Here is a 27,801-nt window from a genome sequence, read left to right as displayed (position 1 = left end):
TCAGAATCACTCGAGGTAGGAACCGCAGCTGACCAGAGACTGTCCTCTTGCTCCGTGACTCAGACAGCATACAGGAAACAGCCCTGAGGCCAGATTCAGAAGGTGTGGGTTCCAGTCCTAGTTCTGCGATTGGCCAAGTGACTTGGAGCACGTCGTGGTCCTCTGGGCCTCAGTTTCCCCATCTGCACACACGGTGTTGGGTTTATGTAGATGTGATGCTACAGCTCAGAACACCATGCAACCTGGAGTTTCTCTACCTCCCTCCGTGCAAATCTGAGATGTAGGGGAAGTCGAGGTGCGGGGTGGGGGGTGGGGGAGCCACGGTCACTCTGGAGTAGCTACTGGCCCCCATAGCCCAGATTTCCTCCCTCTCATTGGTGTGTTTCCCTGTACCCCTTCCCCTGTTGCACCTGCCCGAGAACTCTAGGTGAGGCCAAGGCCCCATGCATACCCCGGGGCCATGTGCAGGCACAGAGGGCCCCTACCGAACATGGCACCCTCATCCATGGCTGCTCACCAGCCAAGCAGGGGCTTCCAAGGCTGAGTTTCTCTCCAGGGAGAGGAAAAACCTGTTGGGGCCCAGTTCCCGGCTTTGCTCCTTGCTTGCACCACCACCAGGAACCAGCTCCTCTTGGGAAATGAGACAGTTTGGCTAAAGTGGTTGCAGACTCCTGGCTTGAGAGCACTATCGAGGGTCTGGGTCTCCATCTGGAAATGGAGAGACCAGAGTAGGGAGGGGGCCGTTGCCAAGGACAGTTGCCAAGGACAGCTGGAAAGAGCACGGTATCGGGAGTCCTAGCTCACCCCTGCCCCAACTGCCTGTGACTTCTCACTTGGCGTTGGGGGAAGGGGGCGGGGAGGTGGGGAAGGGAAAAGATTTTTGGAGGGGAATTTGTAGCAGTGGACCTGTCTACAGCACTCCTGTTGGTGCGGGGCAGTCAGTGGAGGGTGGGCCTTGGGGGAGCACCTTGGAAGGTCTCCAAGAACTGTGTGTGTGCCCAGGGTTCAGGGATCAGAGCCAGAGGGCAGGCAGTGGCGACCGTGATGACAAATGATCAGAGGCAGTAGCAGGGTGAGGGACAGGCCCGGGGAGGGAAGGGACTTGCTCATCCATGGGGTTCAGGTCTCCTAACCTTGAGCTGAATCCACACCACAGGAGATCCCCTCTGTCCTAAGCTGATGGTCAGGTCTCGGTGCATGATGGGTGGGATCGTGCCCTCCCAGAGCCTCCCTGCAGCCAGACCTGACCAGCAGAGCGGCAGAGACTGAGACTAGGGTATGTGTGTGTGCGCATGTCCCTTCTTAACTTGTGACAGTCATCCCCCGCTTCCCACCCACCCTCTGGGGCTTGGGAGAGCAGAAGGCGCTGCTCGGGACCTGGAGGCCCTGCCCAGAACCCCTCCTGCCTCCCAATGCCACCACGCCGGCTTGCCCAGCCACCTGTCCCAGAGCTTCCTGAGGACACCTGGACACTCTTCTTCTGAGGATGGACATTTATTAGCACACCTAGGCGTGCCACATAGAACATGTATCAGACAGGGGTCGCTGCCCAGGGTGGGGCTCACAATCTAAAGACACAAGGCACACACACGCACACGCGCAGGACGCAGACACAGGGAGTGGGGCATCTTCAAGGGACACAGATGGTCAGGGGAGCCACGGGCTGGGGTGTACAGCATGATCAAGCGTGTCCTTCCGCTGTCTTTGTGGGGGAGGGAGAGGAGAGCAGGACGCGGCCCGAGCATGGCCTTCGGGAAAGCAACAGCATCCGGGAGGGGTTTGCGTGGGGAAGAGGATGGGGGCCCCGGGCACAGGGAGAGATGGCAAATCTCTTGGTGAAGGCATGGATGCTGGGAGAGCCAACAAGAAGGCGGGCGAACCAGGCAAAAGGTCCAGGGGGAGCCCCTGAGCCCCTGAGGGGATCTTCCCTCGGGCCCAGCTTTCCAGAGAGATCCTGAACAGAAGTTCTGGCAAGGCGTGCTCTTCAGGCTACTTACCTGACCTGAGGGCTCCCTCTAATCTCTGGGACAGAGATCAGAAGCCAAAAGAAGAAAACCACCTTTTAACGGGACACTGAAGCCAGGTTGGAAGAAATTGGCGGGGCGGAAGGGGACAGGACAGGTGGCTTTAGGTGGGGGTTCTTGGTGCATCGCAGGGAAGCAGTTGCCCACCCCAGATGCTGGGGAGCAGGGGTGCGGAGGCACCCTTCACTCTGGAGGAGGCAGGGCCAGCTGCTGGCACATGGGGAGAGACGTGCACTTGCTCCTTCTGGGTCTGCGACAGATGTAGCACCTTCCTTCTAAAGTACCCTGAGAGCTGCCAGGCCTCGGCTTCCCCCAGGCTACGTGTGGGGAGGGCAGGAAATGGGCTGGGATGGTTATTGCTTTTTTTGTGAACTAAGGACCCTGGTCCTGGGGAAGGAAGTAACTTGCCCGGGGACCACAGTGGCTGGAAAAGGAAGACACTGGGGCCCAGTTTCCTCAGACTGGAACTGGCCATGGGCTCTTTTGAGTTGGAAAGACTCTTCTAATCCTAAAGGATTAAATCAGAAAAGGGTAAAGAGAAGCCAAAGATCCAGCCACCAGACCTGGAGCTCCTTCCTGGTCCCCGAAACCACGATGGGCCAGTCAGCATTCGGGAGGAGAGGTAGGCAAGGTGGAGGGTCCCGGTTTGGATTGTCTGACCTGCCTTGGAGGCTGGTGACGGGCCCTTGGGAGCTGAAGGAGGTGATGCTGGGCTGGGTGAGGGAGAGGGTCTCAAAGAGACTCCACTCCCGTCAAGCCTCGCTTCAGGTCTAATCGGGAAATATGGCTGCTCTCCTGCTTTCTGGGTAGCTGGTGGGTTCATATTCTCGATCTGAGGAGAGGCTGGAACGTCAGAGGGGGCCTCATCGCCAGTGAAGCCAAATCCCAAAGGGGACACAGGGAGACTCGGTCCCAAGCTTCCCAACCCCCTCACCCAATACCTCTTCCCTGGGAGGTGAGGTAGGGCTGGGACCCACGGAGGAAACAGCCGAGGCCCTACTTCATCACGATCCTTTATTGATCAGAACGGGCCCTGCCACAAAAAGCAGGGCCCATTCCCACAAAAATATGATTTTGCAAAGAGGAAATCTTGCTGGCTTAGAGGGTGGGTGTGGTGGAAAAATTTTGTATGGTTCTTTCCCCCCCCCTTCTTTTTTCCTTCTTCAGCTTTTCTTCATTTCTCTTTGCTGTATTTTTTTTTCTTGTGATAATTTCTGTCTGTCTGTCTTTTAAAAAATAAAACACTTGCACTCAAGGACTCCAACACAATACAAACAGTGGCCACCAACCCCACCCCTGGGGCCCAAGCCGGGCTGGGGACTCTGGGGGCCCCCCTTGGCTTTTTTTTGTGGCTGTTTTCCTTGTCCCTTCCCCGGCGTCAGGCGCCAGTGGACAGGTGCGGGGTCCTGTGGCAGGTGGAATTTGTACAGCAGTTACGAAGGGAGATGGTCACAAGAAAGGATACCTGAACGAGATAACAACTAAGTCTAGGGCGCCCACAAAGACGGCAGGTGATGCTCATGAAGGGACCTGGGACACAGTGGAGAAGAGATAGATGGGCCCAGGCCAGCCTCGCTATCCCTGGAGACTCTGCAGGGGGAGGGGCAGGTGGGCCTTGCTTTCAGGCTACAGTAATAATACTTTGCTCCCGGGTAGCACCTTCAGAGTCCTCCTGCCTCAACCCCCAGGTCAGGTGACGGCGGCCTCACAACCTCCCCTATGAGGTAGGTGAAGTATTATTACCATCATTTTACAGATGGGGAAACTGAGGCCCCGGGAGTGTGGGTGATCTGCCCAAGGTCCTGGGACGGTGGCAGGGCTTCTGTGCCCTTCCCCCCATCCTCAAGTTCCCCATTCCCTGGTCTCCTCAAGCCCTAGCCCAACCGCGCCCTCACCGCATACCACCCGCCTCCTTCTTTGCCAGCCCACAGGACCTTGGCCCACCACTTGCCGCCCCTCCCCGGCCTCCCGGCAGCAGCGTATTGGGGGTTGGGAAAACCCAGGCGGGGTTCACCAGTATGCCTGGGTGGGTCAGACTGGGAACAGACTCCGCCCGAAGATGCTCTCTGCATATGATTCGCCAAGAGCCCTGTGGGCGGGGCTCGAGGAAGAAAAGATGCGGTTGCTCCGCCCACTCTTTGCAGGTTGGTTCAATCTCCCCCCGCCCCCAGGCTCCGCAGTGGGCCAGGGGACACAGGGGCGGAGCTGGCACCCCGTAGTGTTGGGGCACAGGATCTGAGGAAGCCATGGAGGACAGATCCCTCGCCTTGCAAGGCTTCCCACAAAACCCTCTGATCACGTCCACACAGCCTTCGGAGTTGCTGCCCTCCTGTCCCGCTGGGGGCTGGTCCCCAGGCCGCCCGATATAGACCCTGCAGCTCGGGCAGGGCCCCATTTTAAGCAAAGCTACAATACAGAAAAATTGGGATTTACAAGAAATATGGGTGACTATTTGCTTTACAAGAGCACTCCTCAATCTACAAAATGATTCACCGACACTGTATGACGCTCCTCCAGACCCTAGGAGGAGGGGATGAGGACACGGGTGTGAGATTCAGTGTAATAACATTTTGATACGGGCAGCTCAAGGGGCAGCCTACTGAAGGAAAATGGCTCTCAAATTCCCATGCTTCTGCCGTGCTGTGTAAGTGGGGACCCTATCCAGAGTCTCCCCGTGGGGTCAGGCCCATCTCGGGGTAGAACTGTGGTCCCAGGCGGCCACCAAAGACGTGGTGTCCGGGCGCCACCTGGCGGCCTGTGCCGGCAACGTCAGGCCCAGGCAGGCAGACCCCTGGATTTGACTGTCCCCAGCTACCTTTTATCAATACTAGGACCCTCGTGGGGTGAGCAGGTTTAAGCAAAGATCATCCCGGCATCTGCTGTCTCCAAGGGGAGGCCAGTTCTGGTCTCTGCAACGGCTGAGACAGAGAAATCCCCGCTTCTTTGGGTGAGGCAACCTCAGAATTTGCGGAATCTGGATTTTCCCTGCTTCCTCTGCCTGAACTGAGAGGGTGGAAGGAGCTGCTCGGAGGGACTGGGAGCAATGGGGAAAGAAGGCTGGGCCACAGACCCCGACCCCGAATGGAAGGGAGGGTCTGCGAGTTCGGGAGATGGAGGGAGGCAGAGGGCTGCCCAGACAGGGAAGGAACCTGGGAAGCATGGAGAACACGGCCAGCTTGGCTGGGATCTGAGATCTGGGGCAGCTGAGGGTGTCTGGGTCAGGGTGTTGGGGAAGAGAGCTGGTGGGGCCGTGGGACCCCTGAGAAGGAAGGGAGGGGAGTCCTGGTGGAATGTGGTACACGCAGTAGGGGCCTAAAAGGTGTGAAATGATGTTCAAGTGATGAAATCGCTCAGCAAGGAGCTCCGGGAGAGCTCTGAGCAGAGACGGGCAGGAGGTGGAGGCAGCCAAGTTCTCAGTCCCGCTCCAGAGTCTGCTCCTCTTCCGCCACCCCACCCGCCTCTCCTTGCCCACCCCTGGCTCTGTGCATTGACCTCTCTCGGCCTCCTGTCCTACCTCACTTTATGAAAGCCTGCCCTCTCTGCACGGGCGGCCCCCGGGGGGACAGGGTAAGAGCGCCCCCCACCCCCCGCCCCACGCACACACACAAAGTGGACGCGACGCCAAGTACACGGGCTTGGGCTCCAGGACCCTGGAGTGGGCTATATACTATCCTTGGCATTCAGGGCCCAGCCGGCGCCTGAAACTGCCCTGGGATGGGCCTCTCCTGGCCAGGCCAGGCCAAACGCCTCGGCCTTCCTTCCCCGGGGCCCAAATCGGGAGCTGGGGAGAGGGCAACTTCTCTCCACTCCAGGCACTGCCTTAAAGAAAACGGGGGACCGTGCCCACCTGGCGGGTCTCTGGAGGGGTCTGCCCATCTGCCTGTCTGGCCTTCACACTCTCCCCCACTTCTTTAGTATCAGCAAGTCAGGAAGGAAAGGGGCAAAGCAGGAAAATGGCTCCCAAAGCCCCTCCCCCAGAGCTGGACCGGTGGAGGATGAGGCTGGTACTTCCTAGAAATGGGGCCCAACGGACTCCTGGGACCCCTCCCTGGCCAAGCCCTCAGGGTCCTCCCCTCACCTATGGCGGGGGGCCAGGCCGGGCATTGTGCATAAAGTGGTGAGGGCATGATGGGGACCCGGGCCCTTGGCCCCCTGGGCCTCCTGTGGCCACACTTAGGCCTTCAGCTGGTGCCACTGGGCCACCGGCTGCCGTGGACGGGCGATCATGTCCTTCCAGTGCTTCACTTCCCCGGGCCCGCTCTTCCAGGACAGGTAGATCTGGGGAGAAAGGCAAGAGCACGGTATCAGTGACACCCTCAGAAGCATCGTCCCCTGCCCCCGCTGGGGGTGATCTCCATCTCCTCAGTGGTACCCCGAGATCGTGATCACGGGGACCTAGGGGCCTCTGCCTACAGCGACGGCCTACCCTCGGAGGCTCCCTCCTTCCCCCTCCTCCCCGCCGGCCTGACCCATTTTCCTTCCTGTGCCTCCCTCTGGGAGCTTGGGCCTGCCTGGCCCTTCCCAGTTAGACTCCTGACCTGTTTTGCAACGGGGGTGGAGGCAGCTAGGCCCAGCCCTCCCTGCCCTGTTGGCCACTGTCTAGCTCTTCTCACTTTTGATCGCTCCCACCTTCTCACCACTTCCTGCCCGCCAGGCACTGAGGTCAGGGCTTTATAAACACAGATCCCCGAATCCTTACCCATGAGGCAGGTATATCATTTCCATTTTACAGATGGAGAAACGAAGGTGCGGAGAGCAAAGAGACTCACCCAGAATTTGTAAGTGGTACAGCGGAATTTACATCTAGGCCTTTCTGCCTCTGTCCTACCAGCCCGATCCTGTTGGCTTTTGTTTTGGGGGTTTTGCAGCCTGTGGAGCCGTGGGCATGGTTCCCCCAGCTGACCTTGTGACTGGAGGCTGGTTAGAAGCGTGGGCTCGCCAAGAGACCCAGGCTGGAGTGACAACCCATCCTCCTTCACCTTGGCTCAGGCAGCAGAAGGTGGGACGGTTTCAGAAGGGGCTATGATCGGTATCACGAGAACACCCAAATGCAAAAGGCTAAGCTTCCAAAGAGCTCTGAAGTAGATAATGGTTACTTGGCCCGAGCTGGTCAAGGAGGGGGCTCAGGAGGCCGCAGGCTGATGGGAACACGTGGTCCTGCTAGGCTACGGGGGTTGCCGCCCTGAGGAATGGTGCCACTTGTGACTACAGGTTGGGCGCTCAGGTTCCTGGGACCTTACTTGAAGGTCAGGGGCTTCCCTTAGGTAGCTAAGTTCTCCATCCCCATCTGAGAGTTGCCTCCATCGTGGCTCTCTTCCCCATGGGGGCCCAGGTCACTTGTCATTTACCCCATACGGGGCTGTGCCTCAGGGAACACAAATTTTTTCCTCCCGTGCGCCTGGCATCGGCCCTTCCCCCTGGCTTCCTGTACTGCTCCTGGTCAAAGCTCCGGATGGACAGACATGCCCTTAGTGGGAATGCTTCTCGAATAATTTTTCTTACAATGGCAGCTAACACACACACTTGAAGCAGCGTGCTAAGCATTTCGCCCATGTTGTCTTATTTAATCTCTGCACGCTGGGAGGTTAGGACTGTCTCACTTTCATTGTGGAAATGAGATGGGGCTCAGATAGGTCATGGCTGTCAAGAGTGGGGCTGGGCCCCAGCGATCTGATTCCCAAGCCCAAACTCTCCATACTAAACCTTAAACGAACACAGGGATAGACATGTCAAGGTAGAAAAACTGAAGGGATTATGTCACAGAATCATCCTGGAAAAACTCAAGGCCAGGCATGGATTTTTTGGGTAAGTCTATCATGAGGAGAAGTCACTTTCTACAAGGAGAACATCCACAGATCTCGGGTAATCCTCATACTACCCTGTGAAGGGCTATAGGGTCGGTACTATTGGCTCCGTTTTATAAATGAGGACACTGGAGGTCAGAGGGACAAGGGGCTTGCCCAAGGTCACACAGCTATTTAGCAACACATGGGGTGGGAACAAAAGCCGGGTCTTTGGGGTCTGACTGTGGCTTCTTACACTGCTCCATCGAGCTCACCCTCTGAAGATGGGACCTGGGTGACTTACCCAGCCGGAGGGTCTTGTCCAGTAAACTCCCTTTTGGGGACCCAAGCCATGTCTTTCTCCCACTTCCTCCTGTCTCTGCCCTTCTGGTGGTCTGGACCAACCCACAGTAGGACACCCAGGGAAGATTTTGTCCCGTCCTCTCATTTATAGATGAAATGGAAGCGCAAAGAGGGGAAGGGACTGGCCCAGCCCCGAGCTCACCCACTGCCCCTGCTGCTTCTTGGAAGTCAGGTGTGTTGCCCCACCCACCAGGCCCCTACCTTGCCAATAACATCATTGCGGCTAAGCTTGTCCTTGTCCATGACAGTGATGATGATGGTCGTCTCCCTCAGCTTCTCCGTGGGGATATCAAAGGCAAAAGACTCATTGAAGATGGGGTTCAGGTTCCTCTTCATAGTCACTGTCTTCTTCTTCTCCACCCGCTTGTCTTTGTACATCAGCCACACCTTCACATAGGGGTCTGGGGAATGGGCAGAAGGAGGGTCAGCATTGGAGCTCCCCAGGATTCCCTTCCCTCTCCAGGAGTGGCAGCTGGGGCAGGAGGGGCTGCATGCTTTCCCCAGAGGGTGAGGAGAGCCCCAAGCAACAATGAGAGGGAACTGGGGGACCAGTGGATGGATGAATTGGAAGGGACCTTGGCCATCACTCAGTGCCCTATTATGAAAACAAACAAGGAAACTGAGCCCCACAGAGGCCAGGTCTTGCCTGAGGTCACCCATGACAAGTGTTCGAGCTGGCGCTGGAGCCCAGATCTCCCACCACAGTGCTCCCCTTCTCCCTGACTCTGGTCAGGATGGAGTCCAAGTGATACAAACCCTGAGGGTGCTCCAAAGGGGGCCACCCAGGGCTCTAAGGTAGCAGAGTTGAGATGAAAGGTGGGGTGAGAGGGTCAGGGGTGAGTGCACAGCTCAGACCCTGCTCTCCACATCCAGCATGACCGTCATGTCCCCAGAACCTTCCCGGTCCCTCCCCCACTCTTGTCGAGAAGCCCCAGCACCTGAGGTGCCCCCGATGTCCATGGCTTTGAGGTTCCGGGCTTTGATGATGTTTACGATGATAGAGTTGGCAGAGGGGTTGTAGCAGAGAGACAAGAGCAGCTCCCCTCGGCTCCCCTGGGAGGGAAAGGTTGGGGGTGAGCCTGGGCTGTGGGGAGGGGTGTCCCCCTCCAGTTGCCTCAGCTCCCCTGGGAGGGAGAACAGGAGCAGTGTGGGGACTAGGGGAGAGGGGAGGGTTAGAGAACTCTCCAGCTGGCCCCACTGCCCCAGGGCCCTCCCTGCCCGGGCCCAGGTTGCTCACCCATCCCCATCTCTCACCTCTGTCACACCCAGTGTCCCCTCACCTGGCAGTTCCGTACACCACCCCCCATGAGGCCCCTCCTCCCTACACAGGCACCAGGTCCTTTACCACAGCTCAGCAGCTCCCGCCCACCCTGCCCCAGGGCCAAACACAGGTGCTGAGACCAAGGGTGGGAACTCTGTTCCCCTGGGTGCCCTTTCCCCACCACCCTCCTGACATTCCCAAGGTTGCAGGGGGACTAGGACCAGTTCTGCTGGCCCTGACCTGCCCGCCCCCTGAGCCAGGGAGCCATAAGTGGGGCCTTACACTCCCATCGCTGCATGGCTTCAGATCCTTCCAGAAGGTCTGCATTTGGGTCAGGTCCACCTTGTTGAGAGGGATGGACACCTCCCCAATGGGGTCATTGCGGCTGAACCGGTCATAGTCCAGGACCTGGAGGTAGAGGATCCTCTGCACCACCTTCTCGTACGGGAAACCTGGCGGACAGACGGTGGCTTGGGTGAAGCGCAGGACGGAGGGGCCACATGGGGCCTGGGCATGGCGACCCCCCAGGGCACCAAGTCCCTGTGAGGAAGCCCGCCCCCTGCCACCCCACTGAGGTATGGGAGGCAACAGCCGAATTCCGACCTTCCTGAAGCATTAGCAAGAACTGTCATGGCCACACTTGTCCCACATGACAGCTCTCCAGGGTGGATAGCATCTGATATATTTTACAGATGCGGAGACGGAGGCTCAGAGGGCTTATATCACCTGCCTGCAGTCTCCCAGCTAAGAGCAGGCGCGACCATTTAGGCACTCCTGGGTCATGTGCCTGTCTCGGGGACTGGGCAGGGGCCCCTCTCTCCCTGGGCATCCCTGCTCCTGCCGATCATCCCTCAAAGAGCCTGGGCCAGAAAGCCAGCCCCAGGAGGCCTCAGGCAGACGGGAGGGGCAAAGACACAGAAACAGGAGCGGACGCGTATCCTCAGACGCCACGCTTCCCCCTCCAGGGATCAGCCAGCCCTTCGCTGTTCCTTGACAGATCCCGAAGCTATCCCCTTCTCCACGGCCACCTCCCTCATCCAAGCTGCTGGCACGTTCTAGACAGTCACCAGAGTTTCCAAACCACCCTCCCTGCCTGTGTGCTTTCTCCTACCATCCATTGTCAACACAGCAGAGTGATCCCTTAAAAATAGAAATCCCATCGTGACACCCTCCTGCTTAAAGCTTTTCAGGGGCTCCCAGTGCACTTAGAGTAAAAGCTGCACGTCCTGCCTTGGCTTCCAGTCCTTCTGTACGACCTGGCCCGCTGTCCTTTCCCGGCCCCTCCTGCCAGCGCTCTCCACTCAGTGATGGGCTCCGGCCACACCAGCTTCCTTCCCCGAGTTCCAGCACCCGGTATCTCCTGTCTGGAGGCACTTCCACCACCCGGCCTGGCCGAAACAGTCTCAGCGTTCCTCCCTGACATCCCAGATGGCGTCGGGTCCCCTGTTCTAGATTCTAGCACTTTCTGTTCACATCATGCCACCATGGGCTGTTCACAGAGACTCCTCTGTTTCCTTGGGCCTGACTCCCACCAGGGAAGGACTTCCGGGAAGGCATCTCTGTCCTCAACCACCAGACCCCAGCATCCAACACTGTTTCTGGCACGTAGTAGGCACTCGATAAATATTTGTTTAAGTGAATCAATACTTGTAAGGATGAATAAATGGCAGCAAATGGCCTGATGGAGCAGCAGGAGTGTGCTTCGGGGAGTGGGTGAGGAAGCTGCAGGGAGTTCCAGGGGAGGGATCTGAGGAAGGGCTGCAGCCAGAGTCACTGGACCTGGGGAGGCTTGGTCAGAGGAGGGGCTAGCCTGGGAGGCACAAAGCACAGAGAAGGTGCAGGTCAGCCTGGAGGCCTGAGGTGGTGAGATCCTGAACCATGGTGTGAGCGGGAAGGAGACAGGACCCCCAACACTTTAGCCTGGCTGGCGGAGAAGATGGAGGGAGAGGAAGAGCTCTGGAGCGTTCTAGCACTTTCAGCCAGATACTAGAAGCAGAACTGCCTCTCACAGGAGCAGGTGTGCTGGAAGAGGAAGTCCTGTGTTCCCCAAACCTCCACCCCTGAATTCCTTCAGGCCCTCCTCCCACCGAAGGGGTCTCGGTCTTGTCTTGCTCACCTTGGAGTCCCCCAGGGACCTGTCCAGTGACCTTTGGCATTGGTTCACGTGAACAGTTCTGGAAATGTTGGAGGCTCCAAGAGGTCCCCACACTGGAGTCCATTCTTTTCAACAGCAGAGGAGGGACTCAGTCTCTTATTTGGCAAACACCTATTCATCCGTGAGAACCCATCCTGAATGGCCCCTATCGTGGGAAATGTTTTCTAGCACCATCAAGTGGAGAGGATAGTGGGTTCCCACAGCATCTGCCATGCAGAGGGCTTGATTGTCTACACACCTATGTCCTCCATTAGCTCAGGAATGCCTTGAGGGACAAATGGTGTCTTGGTCTTTTCTGCACCCCCAGTACTCAGGACAGTGCCCAGCCCATCGCTGGTGCTAGATAAATGTCTGCAGAAGAGACCAGGGGATTGAAGCTCTGCCCATAAATCTCGCCCCACCAGCTGGCCTCACACCCCTCCAGACAGCTGAGCCTCTCCCTGATTGTCCCATCTCTAAACAGGTCTCCCCGCTGAATCGGGAAGAAGGGTCCTCCCACCCCACAAGCACCCACTAGCTCACCCTCCACGACTCATCTGAGGTGAGCTGGCTGTCACTTTGCAGAAGGGGTGGGGTGTCAAATGGCTGGGACACCAGGTGGGGAAGATTCCCTGGGGTGCACACTGAAAATTCTGGAACCCCGAGGCAGATGGTAGTTGGAGTCACAGGGATTTATTTTCACTGGATGAAAGCATAATGGCTTCTCTACGTGGAGTCCACGCATCAAAAAGGCCTGGGACAGAAATGGCTCCCTGAACACAGCCCACCTTCCTGGTTACCTTGGCGCATCAGAGGTAAGAAATAAAGACGGCCTTGAGGGGGTGTGCAGGGGAGAGGAAGGGCATCTGCCTCAGTGGCTTCTAGGAACCAGGGGCATGGTTCAGAGCTGCTGTCACCACGCGTCTCGATGTGGGGAGGGGTGGGAGGAAAGGTTCAGAGAAGGGGAACGGACGGAGCGTCTCCAACAAACAGGTGTAAAGGGTCTTCTGGGTATCATAAGGGCTTTCACAAGTCACTGATTTGTTCCTCCTTGCTATTACTGTCCTTCTTTTACAGATGAAGAAACCTCGGCCCAGAGAAGTGCAAGAACTTGTCTTAGTCACACAGCCAAAGAGGGGCGGAGCTGGGTTTCGAACACACAGCCTGGGCCGAGGCCTGGACTCCCGGGGCTCCCCCTCTGGGTCCTGTGCGCGCCTCCCTGCCTGCCGCAGGAGGGGTCCCGCGTCTGCCCCGAGACCCCACGTACCGGCTGCGCTGGGTTAGACGCGAAGCGCCTCGGGTTACCTGGGCGGAGACGTGTGCCTGTGAGGGCGAGCGCCAGGAGACGCGCGTGTCTACCTGAGTGCGTGCGCGTGCGTGTGTGCGTGCGTGCGCGCGCGCCTGCGCACCGGTAAGTACAGGCGCCCCAGGATGGGGGCGGGAGGGGAAGGCGGGGCTCTGGGTGGGGGCGGGGGCAGCCCCGGCCTCACCTTCGAAGAGGAAAGTCTCGTTCCAGTGGGGGTTCAGGTTCTTCCGCTTCACCTTGGTCTCCAGCTTGTGCTTCTTGTCTGGCAGCAGGTAGATCTTGACGAAGGGGTCGCTGGTGCCGCTGAAGTCCTTGGCTGGCAGCTCCTGCGCCTTCATGATCTTCACGGTGAGCGTGGACTCCTGGAAGTTGTAGCCGACACTGAACTGGATCCGGCCCAGGTTCTCCCGGCTGCAGCCCTCATGGGCCTCGTCCTCTTCGGAGCCTGGGGAGAGCTGGGGGCGGGGGAGAGGCCGGCAGGGTTGGCGAGGGTTCTGCTCCCCGCCCTCCCCCGGGGCCCCCCACCACAGCCCAGCACAGTTAGGAAGCCTCCCTGGACCTGAAGCCAAGCCTTCAGCGGCGAAGCAAGGCGAAGCGCTGGCTCTCCCTCTGGTCACCATGTGGGGCTGGTGGTGGCCCGTCTCATTCACATTCACATCTGGGCGAGGATGGTCCCGTCATCCGGGAGGGGCAGAGCTGGTACAGCCCCTGCCCCCCAAACCCCAGAGCAGTGTGCACCCTACTCCCCAGTCTGCCCTGGAAGCCCTGGGTCTGCCCACGGCCCCTGCCCCAGACTCCCCCGCCATGCTGCTTTTGCCTCCCCGGTCAGAGCTGCATTGATGTCCCCCCCCCAGGTCCCCGAGCTCCCCCTCCCACTCTCCCGCCTTCCACAGCCCAGCGGGGCCCACTGTGAAATGCACCAGCACAAAAGCCGGGGCTGCTGAACAGATGAGGGAGATTGTTCGCATCTCAAGAGTTTACCAGGATATTTCTTTGGAAAGTGACTCTCTGGGGTTCTGAGGATGATGTGATTTACAAAATGACTTTTCAGCAGTAACGTCTAATTTGTGTAAGGCATAAATTCACGTGGGGATGCTAAAAATGCAGGTTCCCAGGCCCAGTCCCCAGAGAGCCTGATTGCATGGGGCTGGAGAGAGCCTGGGCTGTGGAGTTGTTTAGAAAGCCCCTCAGCTCCCTCTGCTGGGGCCGAGGGCCACCGAGAGGAAGGGCCCCGCCTGTGCTCAGCCCCCATCTCCCGGGGGCAGGGCTCTTGGGCCCGCCCAGCATGGGACACGCACGTGGAGGGTGGTGTGGGTGTCCCCTTCCCAAGCTGACATTGAAAAAGTAGGGGGAGTTAATTGGGGGGAGTGTCTCCCAGCCAAATCTCAGCTGTGGCTGCTCATGGGAATACCTGGGGAAGTTTCTGGGCTGCCTGGGTCCCACCCCAGACCCAGGGGTCCTAGTGGCCTAGGCATCCCTCTCTCTGAAAGCTCCCCAGGTGACTGGATGAGAGCCCGAGTTGGGACTCGTGGTACCACATTTAGGGTGAAACTGCTGGCCCAGTTTCTCTCCCACTTCCCCTACAGGAGCCTTCCCTGTGCCCCCTCCTTCCTCCTAGGAAGCGGCCCCAGGCTCTGAACTAGCACGTAATACAGAAAATAAGAATGTATATAGCGCGCACCTACCATGGCAGAAGACTTACATCACCTTCTCACTGAATCCTGACAACAGCTGAGTGAGGCGGTTAGCACCACTCCCTTGCTGAGGAGACTGGCTCAGAGAGGTTAAGTCACACAGCCAAGATTGCACAGCATCATGGACCCTCTCTGACTTGAAAGCCCACTCTTTCCACCAAAGCAGTCTCACATCTCAGGGCAATTTTGAGACATCCCCCCCCCCCCAAGCCAGCGAGAACTCACCTGCCCCAGGGGAGAAGATTGAAATCACTCTAAGAGCAGTAAGGACCAGGCCTGGCCTCGCCCTGTGTCCTGTGCTTGGCGCTCACTGACTCCCTCTGACATCTGGATGAGGCAGGCACTACCATGTACCAGTCGGGGTGGGAGCGCAGAGAGGTGATTAGCTTGCCCCAAGTCACCCATGAGGGAACAGGGATTTAAAACCCGAGGCCAGGTCAGTGCCCAGCTATCATGTGTGTCCTTTGGGCTCCCCTCACTCTGACACTCAGATCCAGCATCAGGCTCCCCTCTAGACCCACTGAGAATGTGGCTTCCCCATGCAGGGAAGGTTTCCCCTGTGCTCCTGCCCGCTGCTGGTACCAGCCTCATTCCCAGTGCATCTTAGATGGCGCACCTGCAGGACGGGACTGTAAGATCCATCTTGTGTGGTTCCTGGGATGGTGCAAATGGACTCTGGTCCCTCTCTAGCCCAGCCCCTGCCACAGCTGGCCATGGGACTGGGAGCCTGGGGCATGCATGAGTAGACAGGGCCAGCAAAGACCACTTGACCCTCCTGTTCCTTCTGTAGTTTGGGTGGAGTCCCTGGTGACTGGAGCCCAGGGGACCCCAGCCCTGTCTGAGGTCTTAGTTCCCAAACTGAGTGGTTTAGGTTCCCCAACCAGGTGGTCTGGGGGTGAGAGGACCAAGGTGGGCCTGGCTCTATGCCTGTTCCCAGCTTTCCCAAACCACAGTCCCAAGCCCTAATTAACCAGCCGGGGCAGCTTTGAGGAGCTGTTTCCATGGCAACCAGACTGGCCACCCCTAGCAGGGCCCCAGGGGAGGTGCGGCGGGAGCCCCCGCTCCAGGAGAAGCAAGCATCAAAAAGCATGTCAGGGCTGGGGTGACTCCGATGGGGGTGTGGCCTGGCCTCCTGTCTGACCCCTTTCCCTCAGTCCCTTTCTCTAGCCAGCTGTGGGCACTGACTCCTGACCCCCCAGCTTCTGACGGGCTGGGGCCTGCTTGTCTTCCTCATCACTATTAATGACAATGATCCAGCTTTGGCCTGGGGCTGGGCCATTAGACCTTGCTTGCTCCCCTCTGAGCATCGGCTGAGCCCTGAAACCCATGAGTGGGCCCTGGGGCCTACACTTCCTTCCTCTGCTTGAGGCTGTCAGTTCCTCCCTGGGGGCAGCAAGCGGCAGGCAAGCTGGCTGGGAATGGACTGTTCCTTCTTGGAACCTAACTGTCAGGAAGCTGTAACCAATTAAGAGGCTGGGCAGGGAGGCAGGGTGGGCTGTGGCCTGGCCCATCCAGAGGACAGCATGGCTGGGTCCACCTATGTGGGTGGGAGAGAGAGACAAGAGGGCAGTGGAGGGCCAGGCGTGCAGGGGCCTATGGTGGGGGTGGCAGGTAGAGGCCCAGGGGAAATCAGCTCTGGAACAGGGAAAATCTGACGCCCGAGTCTGCATCCAAGAGAAATGCAGATCTGAGGGACCACTGCAGGCCTGCTGACTGGGAATCTGCATTTTTAAAAATAGTTATATGTGTCCAAGTCATCTCTGTACTCAACATGGGGCTCGAACTCAGGACCCCGAGATCAGGAGCTGCAGGCTCTTCTAATTGAAACCAGTCAGGCGCCCCATGGGAATCTGCATTTTTACGAGCTCGCCCAATGATTCATGTGCATATTATAATTTGAAAATCTCTGGGCAAAAAAAAGGGGCAGTGTGGGTGGATGGGTGGAGCTGGCCGGAACCCTAACTGGCAGAAGGCCGGGGCCCAGGGGCTCTGGGGCCCCAGGGGAGCGTGGAAGCTGCCATGCCAGGGCCTGGGCAAAGGAACTCTGAACTGAATGATGTCCAGCAAGGGCTTGAGAGCCCACAAACTGGCTTCCCTTGCTCTACAGGAGGGACTGGGGAGGGACCCTGGGTCCAGGGAGCAGAAATTACTTGTCTCCAGTCACATCCAGTAGGAACACAGCAGGCATCAGTTTCCCCAACCTCAGACCCTAAGCCTCTTTGGGACTTGTGAGCTGACAAAGCCCTGATTGACTGCCGCCTGCAAACCACGGGGCTACCCCATCATGGGGTCCTCACCCTGGGTTCTTCCCCCAGCTCAGGTGAGGCACATGGCCGTGACTCACTGCTGCCACCAAGGGGTGAGGCGTAGGTGCCTTGGTGGAAACGCCCCAGATCCATAGGGCTGGGAGCCCCGTGGAGTGGGGTGTGCACAGAAGACCCTCAGCACAGTCCCAGCAATCAGGACCTGGGGGGGTCGTACTCTTCTTTTATCTTTGGGCCCCAGCTGGCCCACAGCAATGGGGGCTAAAGGGAGGTCCCTGAGAGGGGGAAAATGAGCCCCACTCCACCAGGAGCGCCAGCTCAGACCTCCCTTCAGTGGGACACCGCTCCAAGAGAGGGGACACAGTCTGCCCCAAGTCTTTCCTCCTACAGATCATAAAAATACCTCCCATGAGTAGGTTTTCTTGGACCCCTACTCAACCCAGAAAGAGACGGGAGGAACATGGGCATTCTTATTCTCACTGGACAAATGAGGAAACTGAGGCACAGAGAGCCTGTTCTGGGGAAAAAGCTGAAAAAAGAACCCAAGCCTTGCTCACTCAGTCACCATGCTGGTACCCATACCCGAGTGGACAATTCCCACGCTGTCACCAATTGTCACACACGTCCCCTCCCCGGCCCTAGCCTCCCACTTCAGCTCCTGCCTGGAGCCCCAACGCCCTGCCCTTCTCACCATGAGCATCTCACTGGTGAGGGAGTTGACGAGGTCCGAGACGGAGGAACGCGGCTCAGTCCGGCGGTCAGACTCATCATGGGGTGTCTGGCCCGGCACCGGGGCTGTGTTCACTGCTTTCCCTCCTGCGGGCAACCTGGAGGCGGGGGGGCGGGGGGGATGGAATCCAAATGAGTGCAGGTCGGGAGGTGGGCTGGGCTGGACACCTTGGCCGGGGTGGCAGCGGCACGTCCTCTGAGACCTAAGCAGCCACCACCTCCTGTAGGCCAGCAGGAGCTACGCTCTGGTCCACAGGGAGGCCTGGTCTTCCCTAAGGCAGTGCCCAGGGCCCATCTCCCTCACTTAAGCGTGATCCAGGTAGACTGCCCCCGTGGGTACTCCCACTCCTCCTGTTCCCCAGGAAACCCCCCACCATCCGGTCACTGCCTGCATGGTGGTCTCTGAGTGCGCCCCTGGCCCCAGAAGCCCCTGGCAGCCCTCATCGCTCCAACCTGGCACGGGAGGCTCCCCGGCATGTCCAGGTCACCCCCTGCATCATTACCCTCTGCAGACACGCCCGGGGTGTTATCTCCCAGAGGCCCTGCCTGTGTTTGTTCAGACCCAAGAATAACCAGGCGAGGTCAGGACCACTGCCCACACAGCTCTGGTCAGTAGAACTTTCTATGATGGCAGCTGTGTTCTATGTCTGCACTGTCCCTATGTGGCTACTAAGCATTTGAAGTGGCCAGTGCGACTGAGGGCAGAGTATTTTGTGTCGTTCGACTCAAACTAATTTAGATTGAAACAGCCACCTGTGGGATGGGACGAGTCTACGCCCTCTGCTCCCCAGTCCCCACCCGCCTCCCACTCTGAGGACTGCGCGTGGGATACGGCTCTCACCCAGGGTCAGAGAGAGACGGGGCACCACCGAGAAGCCCCGGATCTGACCATTCCGTGCGAGGCCCCGTGTGCACCCCGACTCCATGCTGCTCCCGGGAAGCTGGGCTCTCTGGCCCGGCAGCTGGGTGGTGAGCCCAGGCTCCGTCCAGCTGGGGCTCAGGAAGGGGGCACTATAAGCCTGCCCAGGGACCAGGCTGGAACATCTCATGAGGAGGGTAGGTGGGGCGGGCAGCGAGGAAAAGACAGGAAGTCCGGCAGCATGGGGCTCGGGACAGGCTGCAAGAGAACAGCTCCGAGAGTCCCAGAGCCTCAGACTCGGGGACACACGCAGGTGAGACACACACCCTCGGTACGGACCAGCCTCTGGCACACAGTTAGCCACGACAGGCAGACAGACATGCACGGAATCTGTCATGCCCTGGAGGGGAGTTACCAGGACCCAACAGCAAGGTGTGCACGTGCGCGTGCACATACGCGGACGTGCACACACACACACACTAGTGCACACAAGCCCGACAGACACCCGGGGGCACCAGAGAGAGAAGGGCACAGCAACGAGGCAGGTCGACCACAGCAGTGAGATGACACACACACAGCGATGCACACTTAGATCCCGAGAGGAAACATCCAGGGAGACCCAGGCATGCTGAGGTGTGCGTGTGACTCAGGACCGACTGAAACGGACAAGAGCAGGGAGCCGTGTCCGGGACAGACACCCTGTGAATCAGACGCACACACACCTGCTGCGAGAACCCGGCCCTGCCTAGATAGCACGAGACACCCCGCCCTGCCTGGGGCCACCCCAGGGTCCCTCCCAGAAGTGAGGCCACGGCGATGCACGCACGCACGCGCGCACACACAGGGACACACACTCGCGGACACGTGCGCACGCAGACAGGCACGGGGAGGAAGAGGACACTGAAATAGCTGGAGAGGTAAAGTCAGGTTAAAAATAGAGTGGGACAGGAGGAGAGCGCCAGATTGACTGCTGAAGGTATGAGAAAGTCGGAGTTATTTTGGCCACACCACAGCATCAGCACAGCTGCAAAGCAGCCTGGGAAGATGGTCAGCGCCACTGAAGCTACCGGAGGTCACGGGACAGAGAGAGACACAAGTGCACAGAGAGGCAGAGGGAGAGGCGGAGGGGCCCCGTCACTGGCCCAGGGACATCCCTGTGAGGAGCAGACGGGAGGAAGGAGAGGGGGAGAGAGAGGCCAAGAAAGGTTAGTTGGAGGCTAGTGAAGAAGGCTGCAGGGTGGGCAAGGGGACGAGCGAGGCGGCCGAGAGGAGAGGCAGAGAGGAGGCGGGGGACACACACCGGGACAGAGGAAACATGGTGGTTTTGGGGCGAGGAGAGCGATGGGGGTGGCCAGGTCCCTGCCCTGCCCCGCGCCCCACTCAGGTGGGGGTGGGGCCACGGTGGACACCATTCGGATCCCAAGGAGCGATGGAAGGGATGGCAGGGAGCATGACATGGGTGTGGATGCAGGGCAGGACGGGTGAAGGCAGCGGGGAACGGGGACCGGCGGTAGTCCTGGCCTCCTTCCTTCCTCCCTCCCGGGTCCAACAGCATTCTGTTCTTGGGGTCCACAGAACTGAGGCTAAGGGACTGGGAGATCCCGGATAGGGGACTTCTGGGCCACCAAGGATCCTGGGAGGGAGGTAGTGACCAACCTTCCCATCTCCATGTTGCTCGCTAGACGCACCCCTACCTTGTTTGGGAATTGGAATGGCTGCTCCTCTTCCCGGGGCCCTCCTGTCACCCAGGGACCTGCTGCTGACAGACCTTGGGGGCTGAAAGTCCTCCCCAAGGACAGCCAAGGGGTCAGCTGGATGGGAAAGCGTGGGGGGATCGGGGCAGTAGGGCAGACTCTGGGTCTGGAGGCAGAAGCTGAAGAGAAAGGGACAGATGACCCAAGCCCACCATGCCAAGGGCCAAAGAGCCAGGAGTCTAGAGGAGTGGAGCCCTAAGGGGCCGGGAGCCTGGTGGGGTGCTGCCAAGCCTGGGGCCGGGGAGAGTTCTGGGAAGGAAGCCTTCAGTGCCAGACACCCTCTCAGCGCCCGGTCACCTGGGAAAATACCCAGAGACCCTGAGATGGATGGGGTGGGTGTGACGGGGTGGGAATGGCATGTGTCCACCCGGAGAGTCAGGCAGGGGTGGGGGGTGAGGGCCCACGGCCTCCACCTTCACACCCACCCTTCCCAGGAAGGCAGGGACAGCTGATGTAATGGTCAGAAGGGATGGGTGTGTTAGAATACGGGCGGGAGACGTATATGGCAGAGGCAAAAAGAGGCTGTGCGTGGAAATGGAGCCAGCTAATGAACACAGGGGTGATGTGAAATCTCGTTTCCAGCCTGCGTCGCCTCCTGCACACGTCACACCTTTCCCCGGCAAGGAGCTTGGGTTCTCAGCAGGCTTCCAGAGGTCTCCAGCCCCCTCCTGCCGCCTCTCCCCCGTGGCCCCTGGCCCCTTCCCCACGGCACTCTAGCCTACCGAGGGCCCAGTCCAGGACTCCTGGGGTGCCAGGTGGGCTGGAGGTGGTAGGCTCTGTTTCTCCCCCCCCCCCGCCCCCACCCCGGGACATGGGCTCGGGTGTGATACCATCTGTGCCACCGAGTGAAAGAACCCGTCCCGCTTTTCCCTCCCACTCTCTGGGAACTTCTGACTGTGTCCACCATAGACATTCAACAGTGAACTTGGGATAGGAAGAAAAGGCGAGAAGCCGCTGGAGGGACAGGCAGTCCGCTAACTCTTGACCTATCCTTCCATAACCCACAGGCCCCTGGTGGTGGCCTGGGACAGTCCCCTCCTGCCTTAAGGGGCTCAGGGAATGTCAGGATCCCTGCCCAGTTCACAGGCTCTGACAGGTGCCCCAGCTTGAGGGTCTCTGAGAAGCTTCGCATGCCCAAGCTGGAAGGGGTCACCCTGTCCAGTTCTCCATTTGACAGACAAGGAAGCAGAGGCTCAGAGAGGGGCAGTGACTGGCCCACATCTGTAGAGCGTGTAGGCCGGCATCCTGGCCATCAGCCCACATGCTCTCCGGGGGGCTTTTGGTCGTGTCGAGAAGCAGACCCGACTGAGGTGAGGAGCCCTCCCTCTGCGACTACAGCTGTGCATCTGGCCCAACCCAAGGCCAGGAGACAGGCGGCAGCCACACCAAGGGCAGGCTCACTCCACCTTGGTGGCGCTGCCCGAGCCTCCCTCCGACCTTTCCCGGTCTCCTTTCCCACAAGTGCTCCACGCCCTCCCTGACACAGGAGGCACCAGTAGGTGCTTCCCCGAGTTCCTGACGGTCAAGACTATGGCTCAATGCCCAGCCCTCTTCTTGGCCTGTGCAAACAGGGAGCCTAGCCGGCACCCGCGGCCTGCTCTCGGACCCTCCCCCTAGTCCCTCCTCCTGGTACCTCAGGTTCAGGGCTGCCTCTCAGTTCTTCCTGGTCACCAGGCCTCTCCCACGCCCCACACCCTCCCACCAGGGGTTCTTCTTCAATCAGCCAAGCAGCCCAGCCACACCTGTGCAGTAGCCCTGCGGTGACGGGGTGCTACCTTCACCCCAGCGGGACCTCCAGGCAAGAGGGAGGTTGAGGTGGCGGGGATGAGGGAGAAGAGGCTGGTGCCCCTTCCCTACATCCCCCCTGCCCACCAACCACCAGAGAAACTGGGATTTCGAGGTCGGGGGTGGGGCAGAGATGGAAGATGAGGGGCAGCAAGGGAGGAGGGAGCCAAGCAGGGAGATGGGACAGAAAGGCGGGCTTGCTCCGGGCGAGGGCTTGATCCAGAATGGTCCCAGGATGGCCACACTGGCCTCGGACCCAAGGGACACCCGGGTGTGGTGTGTGTGAGGGCACCAGCTGGGGAGGGGGCTGTCCTCCCGCTCCAGGATCGCTGAGGGCACCGCCGCCTCATCCAGCAGCCGGGCCAGGGCTGGTGGAGGCCGGCAGCCTCTCCACGCCTCCATCTCTGCCGCTGCCGCTGCAGGCCCTCGCCTGTGCTCGTACCTCTTGTCCCCCTGAGCGTTCTGGTTCTGCTGGGTTCCTGGGTTTTGCAGGTCAGGGATATTGGCAAAGTCATCCTGTTCCGAAAGCCCTAAGACCAAGGATAGCACCACCATCCTGCCTTCCCTGCCCGAGGTGGGCAGCCCACCGGCCGGGAGGAAACGAGGAGGCCCCACGGGTTGGGGCAGGGAGGGGAAAGAGAAAGACAGAGACAGAGACAGAGACAAAGAGAGAGAAGAAAAAAGCGTAAGAAACTGGCCCTGCAGGAGAGAAACCACACACTTTAGCACTGTCAACAGTTGTAGAGCAGAGTCGGGTGGACGTGGGGAGGGAGGGAATGAGGGGAGGTGTCCTCGGCCTGAGACCCTGCCTGCCTGGGGGCCAGGGAGCAAGGTGCTCTGGAAAGACTTGGGGAAGGGGCTGGGCAGAAGCCCGCTGAAGGGGCATGTGCTCAGGACACTGCTGAGGAAACTGTTAAGGAAGGCTGGCAGGGGTGGGGTGGGGGAGGCCAGGGGATGGGGGAGCACATGCCCTGGGGCATTCGAACTTCCAAGGAGAACTCATCTCCAGTTGAACAAAGGCCAGAGGCTACACGCTGAGCCCCTGGGAGAAGAGGAAGGGGCTCCATTGCCATCTTGCTTTGGGAAGGGCGGGCAGGTTTGGGCTCCCATGTGGGAGGTTCTTAGAAAGTCTGGAAATCCAGTGGGCGCTGCACCCTCATAAAGACATCTCTAGGTCATGGTCAGCCAGATGTCCTTGACAGCAGGAGGGGTCCCTGAACACACAGCCCGTCAGAGGAGAATGGAAGTCCCTTCTGGTTTATGGTGTGCTGGCCATCATGGGCCTTCTTTTGAGTCCCCCTTCCTGGAAATCCAGGGGAAAACCACCAAGGCTTTCGAGTCCAGTTCAGGGGCCTTTCCTTGGAGAAACAGTCCAGAAGTCACCAAAAAGCAAAGGTGGAGAGAGAGAAAGAGCAGGGACCTGGCCAGGTTTGGAGGGAGCCCGTTTCTGCAATGAGGAAGATCTGGAAGAGGCTGGAGCCGTTCTGCTTTGAGGGAGGCTCAGTCCAGGCAGACCAGGAGCTGGCATGTGCGTAGCAGCGTGGGGCCAGAGGTCAAGGCGTGACGTTTTTCATAGGCGGCATTCTCAGAGAGCTCCGTGGCAACTGCGGGGTCACCCTGCATTTTCCAGGGATGGAAAGTGACCTGCTGCCCCACAAAATCATCAGAGTTCATGGCCATTTTCTGGGTATTTTGTGGAGCTTATCCAGCTCTGGGTCTCTCATCCAAAGGAAGAGGAGGAAAGCATGTCTCAGGAGGGGCCAAGGGAAGGATGGTAAGCCTGATGAAATATTCTGGAGAGGGGGATCATGGGTTGACAGATCGGCCCTTCAACCACCGTTCAGGGGGGCAAGGTTTAGACAGGGAGAGGCGGCTTTGGTTATTTCCTAGAGAGGTTGTCAGAAGGGAACTCAAGCAGGTGACACGTGGCACCTGGGGGGGGGGGCTGGGCTCGGGGAAAATGGGAGATGGCAGTAGGGGTCCAGGGAGGGGAGGAAGCCAAGTGGTTGCACTGCCTACGAGGTCATACATCTTTGTCCTGGGCACATTACTCCAGGTTGACACTCCCGCTGGCATCTAACTTTTGGGTAACAACTCCCCCTTCCCTCAGGACAAATCCTCGTTTTCTTTGTTCTCTGCCCACCGGTACTGTTTCAGAGTTGGTAAAATTCCATTTGGCTGCTTGGGAGCTGGTGGAGCTGGGGGAAGGAGAACCCAATGAAAACAACATGTTTTTCCCTGGTTAATGCATTTTCCAGATACTCCTTTTGCTCGTCTTGAAAACAAAACGGCTCTTCTGCATAAATTCCCAATTTGTCATTCTCTCCAGCAACACTGGCTGCAAGGGTGAGAACGAGGGGCAGGAGGAGAGTCTGGGGAGAAGCTGGTGGTATTGGGGGGGTCACACCCATTAAGCAGGAGGAACACCATCCTTCCTGCAAGAGGGGGTGGGGTCCTGGGAGGTCTGGCTAGCCCTCCCGCCCTGGCTATCTCCGTAGACCAGCAGCATCTGGGGCAAGAGAAGGGCCTCAGAAGCACACCAGCTAAACTGGAAGGCAGGGGTCAGAGGTGGGCAAAGTACAGCTGGTGGCCTGGCTTTCTACAGCCTGCAAGCTAAGAATGGCTTATGCGTGTTTAAAGCATTGCTTAAAAAAATGTGATTGAGACCACGTGCCCCACAAAGCCTAAAATATTTATAATCTGGTCCTTTACAGAAAAAAAAATTTGCCGACCCCTGCTGGGAAGAATGACAAGTGGAGGAGGGGGGCGCTGGGTGATCTCTAGTGGTGGCCAGCAGGCGAGGGGCCTGTGAAGCAATGGTGGGCACAGCAGTGTGGACTGTGGGTGCTGGCCCAGCAGTGCCACTCATCAAATCCCAGTCGAGCAGGGGCGCAGCGGGCAGGGAAGAGTCGGTACACAGAGGCTTTCCTGCAGCCGGCTCCCTTCTTCCCAGGGCCTGGGGATGGCTCCTACCCCAGTTCTGATGGCTGCTAGAACAGATAGCAGGGTGACAGCTGTGTCAAGAGCAACCGGAGGGCAGGAGGAGCCGAGGGGTGCAGGGTCTTGCCGGTTCTCAGTTCTGTTCAAGCCACAGAAGAACCAATTCCCTTGACTCTCCTAATCTGCACCAGTGCCATCGTATCCGTCCCCAAACAAACCGCGGCCTGGAAGCCAGGAGGCTCTGCTGGGCATCTTGTCTCGTGCAGGCACCAGCTGGATTCCCAAGGGTCCTTGGGTGGGGGAAAGCCCCAGCAGATGTGCTGCCTGGATGGGCCAAGTAGGGCACGGGCAGCATGGACTGCCAGGCCAGGGCAATGGGCCATTTGCACGGGTGTGGGACACTGGCATGGCAAGGCCTCTTCTGTTGGGGTGCCTCTGCCAGGGGCAGCACTCCTGTCTGGGCCGGAAGCTTGGGCGGGGGTCTCAGCTGGAGAAGTAGGAAGCTTGGAGGGACCTGCTTGCCTTCACAATCCCCACCATCTTGGCAATGAGCTGGACCTTGATCTTGGCTTTCCCCTTCCTCCTCCCTTTCTCCTCTCCCAGGCTTAGTGCTGGTCTCTTGCTCCATGAAAAGTGCTCCCAGGGAAGACCTGGGCGATGGAAATAATCCCCAGAGCCTGGAAGGAAGGTCATGTTAGGCCGGAGGAGGCGCGTGATATCAGGGACCAAAGCCCAGGTCTGCCTGGGCTCGGAGAGTGAGTGCAGATGCCCAGAGCGATGCCTGCCAGAGAGAGGGAGTGCCGTGGGCAGGGACCCCTACCTGTGACGGGGGGGGGCGGGGGGGGCAGCATGGGAGTGTGGGGGGGTGAGGAATGGCTGCAGTTAGATACCCAAGGTGGGTGGTTACTTCTCAGGCCTGTGCACTTGAAAGAAGCCTCTGATTTAGAAAGAACGTTTTCTAAAGCTTTGGGGGGAACATCTGAGGTTTGTCCTCAGGGGATAGGCCATTCTGGGAGCTGGAGGACAGGTGGCTGTAGAAGGTCAGAGAGGCAGAGGACAGGGCTGATGGCAGGAACAGGGGAAGTGAGAGGGAGGGAGGAAGTGCGGGCGCAGGAAGGTGAGCAGAGTCGGGTTACAGGGAAGGGGTGATCTGGAGGCTTGGAGGCAGGGCCCGAGCCCAGGTTTGGGAGGAGGGGAGGAGGCTGGCAGGGAGGCCCGGAGCAGCCTGGGACTAGCCAGAAGGGGAGGCAGACCTGGCGGCCTCACCAGCATTGTCCAGTGTCCCCATTGACTTTAAGCAGGGGGTTGGGGGGGACCTTCTCTGAGCCCCGGGAGGAATGGAAGTGGGGGAGCTGGGGTCCTCACAGGGGCGGCTCAGATAAGAATCCTTCCACGGCGGGGTGGGGGGGCTTCAGGCACAAGCCTCGAGCCACAGGGGGCTGGGGAGGGGTGGGCCGAGTCTGCTGGGCACCCTGCCTCAGAGGCAGAGGGGCTGCGGAGGGCCAGCCGCTCCCCAAGGAGATGAGGGAAGAGAGGCTGGGTTGGGAGGTGGGGGCCGGCCCGCTCAAGGGGGGGACTTACAGGAAGGATTTCATGTCCAAGCCTCGGTTTCGAATCTGCCCCACCACGTGGTCCCAGCTGCCCGGGTTGGAGCGGCTGCGGCCGCCGGCCGCCCGATACTTGGAGCCGGCGGAAGTGCCCTGCCGAGCCTGGCCCCGGCCATAGGCCCGGGGGTTGGGGCCCGGCGCCGAGGCCGCGTGGGCCTGCAGCTGGCCCAGGCTCTGGCTGGTGGTGGGCTGGCTGGGCTGCCGGCCCCGCTGGTGCTGGCTCAGCGGCTGCTGCAGGCTCTGCTGCCGCATCAGGGTGCGGGGTCGCTGGCATTTCGGCTCTCCCGTGGAGCTGGGGATAGACTCAAGGGTAGTGGCCGTGGACAGGGTGGAGTCCTCGAAACTTGGGGCGGGTGGAGGAGAGGAGAGAAAGGAGAAGCAGGTGAAGGGATCACAGTGGAGGAGAAAGAAGCCGAGGGTCAGGACTAGGAGGCCCCAGTGCAGGGCGCGCTCTGCCGGACCTCGAGGGGCCTCCATCCCGGTTGTCGCCGCCGCGCGCGCCGTAGCTGCCACCACCTCACCCGGGAGGCCACCGAGCCCCGCGCCCGCCCTGAGCCCGCCCCCACCACCACCCCTGGGCTGGCCCTGCCCAGCCCACCCCACCCTCTGGCCTTAGCTTGGCTTGCGGACAAACGCCTCTCAGACTGTGGGAGCTGTGCAGGCTGCGTGGTGAAGGCGGCCCCAGGGCCCCGGACCTGGCGTGCTGGAACGGCAGGGGGTGGAGGGAGCTGCTGCTGCTCCCTCCTCCCGCCGTCTCGCTGGGGGACCCCAGGAAAGTCTGCCTCTGTGATCTAAGTACGACTGGCCTTTGGAGACATGAGGAAATCCAGGCCAGTGCAGAGCTGGCCTAGTAACGTGTGACGAGACAGGGAAAGCCGGCCTTTCTTATGCTTGGGCCACAGAGGCTGGGGACTGTCCCCAGACACCCTCTGTCCTTGGGCCTCTGCCTGGTTGCCCTGGCTGCCTCAGGACTGCAGACCTTTGCCCTACTTCCAGGGTTCCTTGTTTCTGAGGTGCAGTGTCCCTTCCTGATTTCTTGGGGGTGACTCCCAGTCAGAGGAGGGGACCCGGGAAAGGATCAGATGAGGTGGGAGCCCCAGGAACCACCTGTCTGGTCACTTTGCCCCAACTCTGATGGAGGACAGGGTGACTATGCAGTTGCAAGAGGGCGCCCTCCTAGCAGGCCCACCGGCATCCCTGAAAAATGCTGGTAAGGGGGCAGGGACAGACGGGAAGCAGAACGTGGCTGATCAGAGGCAGGATGAGGTCAGAGGAACCTGGGCTCAAGCCCCAGCTCT

The 27,801-nt window shown here is 59.5% G+C and overlaps 1 protein-coding gene across 1 annotated transcript; it reads right to left on the bottom strand.

The window, feature by feature from the left end:
* Positions 1-1,486: 1,486 nt before the first annotated feature.
* On the bottom strand, positions 1,487-26,980 carry SYT7 (synaptotagmin 7; the record flags this gene model as incomplete). The annotated part of the gene is made up of 7 exons (XM_080816879.1): positions 1,487-6,302; positions 8,372-8,571; positions 9,109-9,223; positions 9,714-9,883; positions 13,056-13,326; positions 17,521-17,656; positions 26,478-26,980. 7 exons carry the CDS (start codon positions 26,978-26,980, stop codon positions 6,198-6,200), a joined length of 1,500 nt encoding a protein of 499 aa, XP_080673005.1. The 3' UTR covers positions 1,487-6,197.
* Between the last annotated feature and the right edge of the window lie 821 nt (positions 26,981-27,801).

The sequence above is a fragment of the Martes martes genome (assembly GCF_963455335.1).
Source record: "Martes martes genome assembly, chromosome: 10".
NCBI lineage: Eukaryota > Metazoa > Chordata > Mammalia > Carnivora > Mustelidae > Martes > Martes martes.
This window is presented reverse-complemented; position numbering and strand designations above follow the sequence as displayed.